Source organism: Emys orbicularis, chromosome 1 (assembly GCF_028017835.1).
Source record: "Emys orbicularis isolate rEmyOrb1 chromosome 1, rEmyOrb1.hap1, whole genome shotgun sequence".
NCBI classification, from domain to species: domain Eukaryota; kingdom Metazoa; phylum Chordata; order Testudines; family Emydidae; genus Emys; species Emys orbicularis.
Window position 1 is genome coordinate 236,915,840 of NC_088683.1, and position 12,400 is coordinate 236,928,239.

The following is a 12,400-nucleotide window of genomic DNA, read 5'->3' on the forward strand; positions in this document are numbered from 1 at the left end:
TGTCTGATATTGGTCAATTCAGTCTAAATCCTCCATTTTGATGTCTCTAATATAAAATTATTGCGGTTGCTATTTTGGACTTCTAGCTATAAACTATCATTCTTTATTTCTTATCAAAAGCCTTAAATCTCATACTAACTACATTGCTATTCATTTTAAGCATTATGACACTGTCACCACCTTTGTTATGTTAATTGGGAGAGGTGATTTCTACAATGTTTTCTGCCCCTCTTTAGCGCTTTAGAGTTGCCTGGCCTGACTGCTTTTCAGGGTACTGTTGATTTCCTTACACAGCATAGAGCAGCTAAAAGCCTCTTGTATCACAGAGTGGGGGGCTAAGCTGCACCATGTGACTGAGCAACCTGGTGGTGGGGGAGGGGTACATGACCCTGCATCCCCCACCCCACCCCATGCATCACCTCTGACTTGAGGATAGCTAATGTAACACCATTTTTTTTTAAAGGCTTCAGAGGCAATACTGGAAATTACAGGCTGGTAGGCCTAACTTCAGTACCAGGTAAAATGGCTGAAACTATAGTATAGAAAAGAATGATCAGACACACAGATTAACACAATTTGTTGGGGAAGAGTCAACAAAGCTTTTGTTAAGAGAAATGATGCCTCACCAATCTATTAGAATTATTTGAGTGTGTGTGGGGGGATCAACAAAGAAGTGGACAAGAGTGATCCAGTGGATATAGTTTACTTAGACTTTCAGAAAGCCTTTGACAAGGTCCCTCACCAAAGCCTCTAAAGCAAAGTAGGCAGTCATGGGATAAGAGGGAAGGTCCTCGCATGGATCAGGAACTGATTAAAAGATAGGAAACAAAAGGTAGGAACAAATGGTCAGTTCTCACAATGGACAGAGGTTAATAGCAGGATCCCCCAAGGATCTGTACTGGGACAAGTGCTGTTCAATCTAATCATAAATGTCCTGGAAAAAAGGGGTAAACAGTGAGATGGCAAAGTTTGTAGATAATACAAAATTACTTAAGATAGTAAGTCCAAAACTGACTCTGAAGAGTTACAAAGTGATCTTACAAAACTGGGTGACTAGATAATAAAATGGCAGATGAAATTCAATGTTGATAAATGCAAAGTAATGCACATTGGAAAACATACTCCCAACTATACATCCAAAATGATGGAGTCCATATTAGCTGTTACCTCACAAGAAAGAGGTCTTGAAGTCATTGTGGATAATTTTCCGAAAACATCTGCTCAATGTGCAGTGGCAATCAAAAAGCGGAAAGAATGTAAGGAACTATTAGGAAAGGGATAGATAATAAGACAAAAATATCATAATGCCACTATATAAATCCATGGAACGCCAACACCTTGATTACTGCATGCAGATCTGTTTGCTCCATTTAAAAAAATGATATATAAGAACTAGAAAAAGTACAGAGACGGGCAACAAAAATGTTTAGGGGTATGGAACAGCTTCCAAATGAGGAGAGATTACAGACTGGGACTGTTTATCTTGGAAAAGAGATGACTAAGGAGGGATATGATAGAGGTCTATAAAATAATCAGTGGTGAGAAGAAAGTGAACAAGGAAGGGTAATTTACTCCTGCAAATAACACAAGAATCAATTAAATTATTAGGCATCAGGTTCAGAAGTACTTCTTCACACAACTCAAAGTCAACCTGTGGAACTCTTTGCCAGAGGATGTTGTGAAGGCCAAAGGTATAACTGGGTTAAAAAATAATTAGAGAAGTTCATGGAAGATAGGTCCATCAATGACTGTTAGCCAAGATGATCAGGGACTCAACCCCATGGTCTGGATATCCCTAAACCTCTCACTAGACTAAGCTGAGACTGGAGGATACAGGGCTAGATGGACCACTGGACTGACCCAATGAGGCCATTCTATATTTTAGGAATGGGGCATATACTTTAAGTGGGCAATACACCTTTCAAAAACAACCTGTGTTGTTGAAAAACCGAATATAACATTTCTCAAGAAGCTTTTAGCATTTCTCTCAAATCAGAATTTACATTTTTCTAGGCAGTTTAAGTTCATGCTTAACAAATGTATGGTAAATGTAATTTTCAACATTCCTTAAGCATTTCTGTCATGTTTAAAATAATTACTCCTCAGGGAATTCTGCAGCACTGCGCGCATGTAGAATTAACGACCCACACAGATTTCTTTGATTCCCTACAGAAAAATGACTTTCTGACAGGGAAGTAAAGGGAAGCCACAAGAGCAGTAATGCGCCCCTCCCCAGCAGCACGGGCATGTCATTTAGGGTGCCCAGAGCAGCCAGTGGAGAGGTAAATCACTGTGGGGTGGGGGACTGGGGATGTCCAGCCAGGGTCAGGTCAGACATCCACCCAACCCCTGTGCATCCAGACCCCCCAAACCTAGACTGCCCCCGAGCCTCACCCCCTGCATCTGGAGTCCCCCAGCATCCAGACCCCCCTGCTGATCCCCAACCACCTTCACCTGGAGTGCCCTGCAGAGTCCCATTGCCCATGCACCCAGAAACACCTCAATGAGCTCCTGTGCATGCAGATCCCTCCTGCACCCAGACCCTCCTGGCACTGAACCGCACAGGTCTACTACTCCTGATGGAATTCCACACCAAAAAAATAAAAATTCTAAGCAAAATATTTTAAAAGTCTGCCAGTTTTGTCAATAAATAAATGTGGAGGCACTTGCATGGCAGTAGGGAGCACAGGGCACTGGCTGCACAGAGATGGAAGATCACCCTGCAGCCATTCCCTCCCGCCCACCCCCTCGCCACAGACTTCTAGGACAGGCCTGGCCGTTGTGCTGTGTCAGGATTGGGTGCAGGTTCACTGGAGAGTCTGTGGGGGAGAAGTGAATGAGGGGCACATGCCAGGAGGAAACTAGAGGGAGTTTCAGAAAGTCCCTCAAAAAGAGGGGGATGGGAAAGTGGAAGATAGGGAACTTGAGGAGGTAGGAATAGAGGAATGCTAGGAGTCCACGGGGTGCCCAATAAGCTCAACCAACAGAAGTTGTAAACAAAACTAATTTTTCATTACACGTACTAAAAACATAATGGGAAATCATTGCAAGCATCTATCATCTGCATACTGCATTTCAAATTTAGGTTGGGAGGGGAGGGGGCTCGTGTAAAATATCACCTGCACCTAAAGTGGCCTCTAAGATGCCTTGTTTTTGTCATTAACTGGTAACAGAATTTAATTAGTTCAGAAGAATATTTTAGGGGCTGGGTTGCCTCAAGATGGTGGGGTGGAGCCAAAGAAACGTTCCTTCACATTACATTACACAGCAGAGCAATTTCAAAAAAAAAAAAATGTACTGAGTGCACTGATCCAAGGCGCCTGTTTTTTTTATTAATCACTAGCATTTATTACTAAATTAATATTAGCTGCTATTTTTAATAAATATTGAAATAATACTGATCACCCTTAACACTAAATTTCTAGTAATCACTAATATTTAAAAGTACTACATTAATATGAACTGTTGTGAAAAAACCAAGGCGCGTGTTGGGAGGCTGCTTCCTCTGCCCCAGACTGACTGGCCTGAAAGGGCGGAGGCAGCAGAATGACTCCACAAAGCCCAGGCAACCCGCCCTGAAGCGGGGAGAGTCACTGCCATGCCGAAGGGGGCATAAGCACCATCCCCGCTCTGCACGGGGATCCTGGGCACGCCGCCTGGCACCCAACAGACTGCCCCTCCCGGCCTTAAGCAAGAAGCTTAGGGTGGCTCATTGCCGCCCCGCTCACAGACCCTCCCCTTCCTCAGTGCCCGCTGTGGCGTTTTGCTCCGGCCCGGGGGCTTCAGGGCCTCGCACGTGCTACGCCGCGCGCAGGATCCCGGCCAGTTGCCCGCTCCCTGCGCGTGTGAGGAAGGGGCGGGGGCTGCAGCGCGGAGAATTGTGCCAGGACCTCCTCTGCCGCAAAGCCCTGCGTGCCTCGTTCCAGCGCCAGCACACTGCACATGCGCGGGGGGGGGAGAAGACGCGTGAGTGACGTGCACGTTTTCGTCCGTCCTCGCGCACCGTACCCGTTGTGAGATGCGCAAGCCCGAGTCGGGCGGAACTGCACAGAGCGGCGAATTGTTAATTCTGCCCCGCCCCTTTATGCGTCACACGCGTGCGAGTCGAGCTCCAGAGGTGCGCGCCCTCCCAGCGGGCGGGAAGCGAGATCTCGCGAGGTTTTCGACAAAGAGAGGGCGGCGTGGGGTTAGGGGGAGTCGCTCGGTTTATTGGCGCTGAGTTTGTAGAACAATAGGCGCGTCAGCGGTGGCCGGCGCGTGCAGGGAGAAGAGGTGCGTGGGTGTGCGAGGCTCCCGCGCGCCCTTACTTGACCCAAAGTGCTATGCCCCGCGCGGCGCTCTGACGTTGGGAGCCAGCACAGCGCGTGCCAGGACAGCCCCGCCCCCTGCATAAACACTGGGCCTCTAGGCGGATCCCAGCAGAGGCTGCTGCAGTGGGGGGCGTCCTGCCGGCCCGTCGAGCCCTGCCTCAGCGTGTGGGGGTGGACAGGTCCCGACTCCCCCCGCCCTACGTTTCTATGCTCACCCCCCCACGGACCCCCGGGAGAGATGGGGAGGCTGCGCTGTAGACTGGCGGGAATCTCCCCTTGCCCTGCTGTAGCCTTGTCACAGAGCTTTGCAACTGTTCTAGCTCCGCTCAGATTAGGATTATTTCCCCGCCCCCGGTGTGTATTACGCAGAGACGGCTTTAGGGAAAATGGTGCCCTGGGCTAGCTTCTCTTTTCGTGCCCCAGGCCCCCATGGGTGCGGTGCCCCCCGTTGCCCCTGGCCACCGTAGGCTCCCCATCCTCCCTAACCCCTGCCCCCCCCCCACTCTTGCACCCATGTGGGGAAACTGACCTGGATGCACTGAGCAGAGCTGTTGGCTCGCCTTGAACGCGGGGGAGCGAGGAGCAACATCGGGACTTCCTGCATCCAGGTCACTTCCCCACCTGGCTGCCTGAGAGAAAGGCAGAGAGCAACAGCTCCTGATGCTCGCCTCCCAGCCCAGGTGGGGAAAGTGATCTGGATGCATGGAGCACTTGGTGTTGCTCCTCATTCTCCCCTCACAGTCCCCTAGAAGGGTATGTTTCAGAGTAGCAGCCGTGGAACATTGCGGGGGGTGGGGGAACTGTGCACCTCAGCTCTGCTGCGCTGCACTGCACTCCCTTGACCACTTGCACTTTGGGCAGCCACCCAGGTTCCCCCCTACCCCAAGGCCAGCCCTGGTATTGGGTGACACTGTATAGGCAGCTGTACAGTTTCTATCCCATACTGAGTGCAGGTGTTTGAGGCAATAAATTCCTCCAAAATTCTAAAAGTAAGACAAATGTGATTGTAAAACACAGACTACATTGGAAGGGGCACTCATGGGTGGGTGTAGTGACTTTTCCCTCCCATTTGAGCTGCATTTCACTCCCATTTGAAATTGACTACATTTCAAGCTGATGGTTTCCCTTTATGGTCGTGGATTATCAGGATCCCACAGTGTTTTATTTGAAGCGGAAATCAAGGCAATCTTCCCTCCTAGATTATCATTTTTTTATTTTTTGTTTTTTGACACTTAGCATTCATGAACTTCCAGACAAGGAATGTGTTTTCAGTTCTTCTGTGTAATTGTCTAGAGCTTGTATTTGTAATGATATAGCTGTGTTGGTCTCAGGCAGGGGACCGTGGAGCAGGGACACAGGCCAGTGGCTGCTCTCCGCCCTGTACCCCAGAGGGTCTGTGGCGTGGTGCCCAACAGCTGCCCAGGCTCCCCTGCTGGCTCCAGCTGCCACCTGGCTGAAGGGGGGCAGGGGAAGAAGAGGGGCCGGGGCAGGCCCATGGTGAAAAGGGGATCGGCCAGGCTCATCCACTTTCAAAAAGTGGGAGGGCCATGGCCCCCTGACACCCCCTCCCCCCCATTGCAGCACCCCTGGTCCCAGGATATTAGAAAGATAAAGTAGGTGAGGTAATATCTTTTATTGGACCAACTTCTGTTAATGAAAGAGACAAGGTTACACAGAGTTCTTCAGCTTGAAAGCTTGTCTCTTTCACCAACAGAAGTTGGCCCAAAAAAAGGTATTACTTCACCCACCTTGTTTTTCTAGAGCTTGTATTGTCACCTGCAAAATATGTCCCAATCCCGCAATCTAATCTGTGCAAGCAGAGTCCTTATGGATCAGTTTGCATGATATGTTACTGATTACCTTCTACATGGCTCCCATTGTAGAGTCAGGGCCTTAACATACAGCTTCTTTTTTATCACTCAACTTGGTTTTGGCTTTCTGTGTTTTCCACCAGGTATTTTAAATATTATTAGTGGATGATGGGACATCTCCCTTGCATAACCTTGTAATGTCCAGCAATAAACTCATCTGGTGGTGTTATAGCTACCTCGTTCATTACAAGCCTGTGGCAGTAAAATGATCGTGTTCTGAGCAAATCCATTTATTGTTACACCATCTGGATTCAGGGGCTACTTTGCAGAGGAATGTGGGCCACTAAACACATGTGTAGCATCCAAAGGCAATGGCCTCCATTGAAAGAGGGTGGACTGCATGGTAGCATATTTTTTAAAACTCAGCAGTTTTGGACTGGTGTTCTGGGTTACTGCAGTCTAAGAGCCACACGCGTTAAATCCACATATAATGTAAGTATCTACTTAATTTATTTTTTCTATGGTGTTATAGGTATTCATGGTGCTCTTTCAACAACAAGACCAGATCCCTTCCTCTAGAGTTTACTGTTTTAAGGTTTGATTAATTGAGGACTACTGGCATAAGGGATTGCAGGTTTGGACACTAACTCAGAAAAATGACCAGACTGAGGGGTGCAGGTAGGGAAGTAACAGGATATGTGACTTGCCATATAGGTTTCTTGTTGTTCTAGCTTCCTTAAGAGAAAAATAAAACCTCCGTGTAGTTATAGTGTAGGAAAAATAAGATGATTACTGGTGGAAGACTAGCTGAAAGAAATAAGTGTTTAGGAGAGACTGCAGGAGGGCATGGACTGAGATGATTTGATTTACTGAAGAAAGGAATTTGTGCCTCATCCCCACACACACGAGGACTAAGACCAGAAAAAGAGGTAAAGGATTTATTAAGGTAGGATAAGAGCATAGAACTTGAGTATCACTATGAAAAGTATGCAAGGAGAAAAGACTAAGGCTGTGGAAACATGACTGAAGCAGTGGACAGGATCATTTATGAAATAAAACTTAATCTTGGTGTTTGCACATCATGTTCTACACACGCTGCCTGTAAGTGGCATAGTCTACTGTACCTAGTTTTAGACATCTACTTAGATTAGTTTCCGCTTTGAAAGTGTAAATTATTGCATGCTGTTGTTTATTATAAATAATAGCATATAAAATGTTATATATGGTAGTGTGTTTAGACTCTGTACAAATATGTAAATGATGTGGAGCTTTTATTCACCTTTCTAAGGAAAACATGCCCAGCTAGTTTTAAAGAACACATCATAATTTTTCACAGTATTATTTTAAATACTTCAGAAAAAAATAAGCCGAGATTTTCCTGCAACCATTCCTTTTATTCTTTCCTTCAAAAGATTAACCTTTGATTGTCTTAATGTGGGTGTCCCAGGTACAGAATGAATGGCTGATAATGGACATGGCAACCGCTGTTGTTGCTGAGGAAGTTAAAACAGCCTATGGGAAAGGGCCCAAAGCAACATATGATGGAAGACAACTCATGATGGAAGGTATTTAATACTTTTATTCTCAGTTAAATCTCAATTATCTTGTTTTTATCATCAAGTTACTGTATAATATGGATTTAAGTATTTTGGAAAAAAAAAAAAGCAACGTACAGGAATTTTTTATTGCTAATAAAAAAGGATTTTGTATTTTTTCCACAGTGCACTAAATAATAATAATTATGGTTCACTGAGGTACATTCTGCAATTTAAAAAATAAATTTTATTCACCCAATACACTATTGGTCCAATCAAATTGAAGTCATTCTGTATACTTTATTGGGACTTGGCTGATGATTCAGAAGAAGCTTTTTTTTTTTTTTTTTTTTTTTAAATATGTGGAGATATACCTATCTCCTAGAGCTGGAAGGGACCCCAAAAGGTCATCGAGTCCAGCCCCCTGCCTTCACTAGCAGGACCAAGTACTGATTTTGCCCCAGATCCCTAAGTGGCCCCCTGAAGGATTGAACTCACAACCCTGCGTTTGGCAGGCCAATGTGCAAACCACTGAGCTATCCCTCCACCCTGGAACAGTTTACTGAATAACTAGGACACAATCTGGTATTATTTTGTAGTTCTTTAGCTTGTATGGGTAGCATGAGGTGACTTAGTAATGGAGTCTTTGTGTGCGCTTTGGGCTCAATCCAAAGCCCATTGAAATCAATGGAAGGACTCTTTGTCTTCAGTAGTTTTTGAATTAGAGCCTTTGTGTTTGATACAACTCACCCACTTGGGCTTCTGTGGTTTTGAAGATACAGCAAAGGCAGACTCTCATAAGTATTTATCCCTATCTGGTTTCTTGATGCTTATTAAATTGATAGTTATTTTACAATCCCTGGAAAGCTGCCTCAGTGTGAGTATGGATCTGTAAATACCTTGCATCTCTTCCTTTCATGCCTTTGCTTATTTTCTCAAGGTAAAGTCCAAGTTAAATTGTAAGCTTGTTTATTGAACTAGCAGTGGATCGTAGCTAGCCATCCAGTTTGCTAATGTAATATTTTAAAGCTTTTCATTTAATGCAAATATTTATCATATCTCATCTAAACTGCTTGATAGCTCTCATTCAGTATATTTTTGTTCATAAAAATGGCCCATTTGTTGGCAGTTCCTTTTTGTTAATTCTTGTTAAAATTTTTGGTGAAATAAGTTTATAGCAAGTGTTAGGCTGTGGGTTGTTGTTTTTAAAATATTTTTTTACTATTATTTGTGTAACGGTATTTCCCAGAAACCCAACAGAGATAGAGGCCCCATTGTGCTTGCTGCTGTACATACACATAGTAAGAGACAGCCCTGCCCTCAAATTTTTAGAGTGTAAGGTTACAGTCCTGCAGTACATGCAGACTCAATGAGTGAGCAAACATCCTTCATCCACCCTCATGTATTACATTGCAGGATCAGGGCCTAAATAGACAAGACAGATTAAGAGAAGAAATACCAACTATATAGAAATTGATTTTTCTTTGGCTCTTAAAATAATTAAAATACATTTTCAGTTCAAATGAGTTTGTACACATAAGTAGATGCATCTTCACTACTGGTTCCACTTCATTCAGGGTCTCTGCAAGTCTTTAAACAACAGTTCTATAGAATGCTTAAGAAGGCTCTTGTGGCAGTAGGAGTTCAAGCAGTTCCTTTATGTCGCTGACATTGGACTCTCTTGTCTGCTTGACAGCCTTTTATTTGCAGCACTGGAATTTTGAACTAGTGACCACCTTTATTGGTCAGTGGTCCAGTGTAATCAGCAAACAGGCCAGGTAAAATTGTTGCTGTTTTTATAAAGGAAGTTTTAAATGGTTGTGGGGGAAGGGTTAGTTCTAAATTTGAATAGGTTTGATACATAGATGTTTTGGGGCAGAGGGAAGGGGACAGAGCTTTAAAAAACAAAGGCTCTTAGTCATGAGTGTTTTTCATTTTAACTACTCCAGTGCTACAGATTTATAAATACCTTATGTTTTTTGGCTCTCTTCTACCCAGAGCTGTACCCTAGGGACCCTGTTATGGCACACTGTAGAATTCTCTATGCCCTTGCCCACCTACCTGTTCAGAATGCCAGATTTGCCATTGCCTAGGGACCCTTTCTCATTAGCTAAGTTGATGCAAAGGAGCTGGTATACTGGGGTAAGCCTGTCCCAAAAAATATCCCTTGTACAGAAGCCTCCTGCTTCAAGGCATAGAGTTTGCTCTGTCTGCTCTGTTCTTGCTTCACAGAAGATGCAGGAAGGATTTCGATGCATGAGACATGGGTGAGCCAGAGGTGGGAGGGATTGATTTGAGAGTGGTAGGGTGTGTGGCCTAGGCAAGCTTGTCTCCTTGCCTTTGCAATGGCCCACAGGCATTCTTTATAACAGGGGCACCAGTTAGGGCAGCCCTCGGGATTGCCCTAGTTTGTGCCATGTGGCAAACCAGCCCCTAGAAGTCTCTGGGCGGGGGAGGTGGAGCTGTCTTCCCTTTATGCCCGCAACAGCACTAAGGCCTTATCTATACTACCACTTTACAGCGCTGAAACTTTCTCCCTCAGGGGTGTGAAAAAAACACACCCCTACGCGCTGCAAGTTTCAGTGCTGGTAAGTGGCAGTGTAGACCAGGGGTCGGCAACTTTTCAGAAGTGGTGTGCCGAGTCTTCATTTGTTCACTCTAATTTAAAGTTTTGCGTGCCAGTAATACATTTTAACGTTTTTAGAAGGTCTATAAGTCTATAATATATAACTAAACTATTGTTGTATGTAAAGTAAATAAGTTTTTTAAATGTTGAAGAAGCTTCATTTAAAATTAAATTAAACTGCAGAGCCCCCGGACCAGTGGCCAGGAGCCGGGCAGTGTGAGTGCCACTGAAAATCAGCTCGCGTGCTGCCTTCTGCACGCGTGCCATAGGTTGCCTACCCCTGGTTTAGACAGTGCACCAGCGCTGGGAGCTACTCCCCTCGTGGGGGTGGTTTGTTTTGTTTTACAGCGCTGGGAGAAAGCGCTGTAAAAAAAACTACAGAGCCAAGTTAAAGCACTGTGACGGCAGCACTTTAACGTTGCTAGTGAAGACATACCCTAAGATGAATCTGAACTTAAGTCATGTTTACTTGTTTCTGCATCCCTTAAATGCACAGTTATGTTCTCTTTGAAAACATTGGCAAGCAACAACTATCTGATGTTCCCAGATACAACAGTCAATGCCAAATTCAATGTAAATTAAACAGGAGAGGTATTTATTAATTTACAGACTAAAGAGAAAACAAAAATGTTCGGTGAAATGTAAATACTTTATCTTGGAAACTAAAATAAGGTTCTGAAAGTTGCCACTAAAGTTATGGAGAAATGTAGAGGAAAACAGACTCTCCCAATGAGCTCCATAACAGACCACAGCTTTTGGTTTTAGTTAGTCTGTATCATTCTTTATATCTCTTTTTCTACATACTTGCACTTCAAAAAGCATTGGCGTCACCATTTCAGTACACACTAGGCTTAGATTATCTCTTACATATGTAGTTATTACCAAAAAAAGCTGCTCTGATTTCAGAACAAATCTTAATTTTGTTCTCGCCTTGTTACATTTTCTTCTTAAAATACACTTTCTATAGCATTTATTTTGTCTTTGTATTGTCTCAGCAATTCTACATAAAATATTCATATATATTCTCCTGTTATTTTTCTCACATATCACTTAATTTGCTTGTTATACAGCTAATTGGTTTACAGTATATCTCATCTTTCTTGAAATAGACATCTATTATTTTGTAAATTACAGCTTCACACTGGTGCTTTGTGCCATAGAGAATAAAGTTCTGTGAATTAAATATGACAGTTATAAATAAGTTAGTTCTACATAGGGAAAAATAGAGATTAAACATATTAAACATTATCACACATTCTTTTTGATTTCTTCCTGTCATTAAAATCAGAACCAGTAGACAAACAGGGTGCAATCCTGGCGCCAAAGTCAATTTGAATTTTGCCATTAACTTCAATGGATCCAGGATTTCACCTTTGGTTTCCAGATAGGAAATGAGAACAATCAGAGTAATTACATTGAATTTTTTTCGGGGGGGGGCCCTCAGGGGATTTTTGGTAATATTGCTATGTGTCGTTAAATAGCTGCTCCCTCCTGCCAGGGAGGAGACATCTATCTGTACAGCAGTAGTCATTGCGGATTAAGTGATACTTCTATATATTCCCCCACAAAAAAATTAGAGACGAGGTAGGAAGTGTTTTTTCAGTGAATTCCAATTAACAACATCTAAACGATACACTTTTTTTTTTTTAAAGAAAGTCTTCCACTTTCAACAGAAAGTCTCCCATACATTAATGATTCATTTCTGTGTTACCTGATGGATGGAAGAGGTTCAGCGTAGAAGTTTAAACAAAGTACAGACTTCACTGTATAAAATGTATCAAATTGTTTCTTGATAGTGTATTGATGCTTTTTCATAGACTTTCAACAAGAGCATTTTAGGTATTTTTAAAGCTGTATACAGAGAGGAAATCTTTCTCCTCTTCCTGCTTTTAATCCATACTTAATGAAGAAGCATAAAGGATTTAACCTTCTGTTAGGGGCTTCTCTTTCAAAATGCTCTATTCTTCTGGTCATTCATCACATCACCATATGAAGCCACCTAAACCTGTACTGTACACATAGGATGTGTTAGAGGCATGCAAACTAAATTTGGGAAAACAAGGAGTCTTAATGCCTAGAGAATTCAAATATTCCTTCAGGTAATGAGGATCAAACAAA

At 43.6% G+C, this 12,400-nt stretch overlaps 1 protein-coding gene across 3 annotated transcripts in view; it reads left to right on the plus strand.

Moving 5' to 3' along the window:
• The first annotated feature begins 4,204 nt into the window (after positions 1–4,204).
• The window catches only part of PNPLA4 (patatin like phospholipase domain containing 4), a 43,352-nt gene continuing 35,156 nt past the window's right edge, over positions 4,205–12,400 (plus strand). The window contains exons 1-3 of one of the 3 annotated variants that reach the window (XM_065415108.1): positions 4,205–4,272; positions 6,265–6,613; positions 7,569–7,686. In XM_065415108.1, coding sequence (XP_065271180.1) covers positions 6,455–6,613; positions 7,569–7,686 — 277 coding nt within the window. In that variant the 5' untranslated portion in view covers positions 4,205–4,272; positions 6,265–6,454. Of the gene's footprint in view, positions 4,273–6,098; positions 6,614–6,725; positions 7,051–7,568; positions 7,687–12,400 lie in introns of those variants that run through there. The other 2 variants (XM_065415117.1, XM_065415126.1) reach the window with 2 other exon arrangements.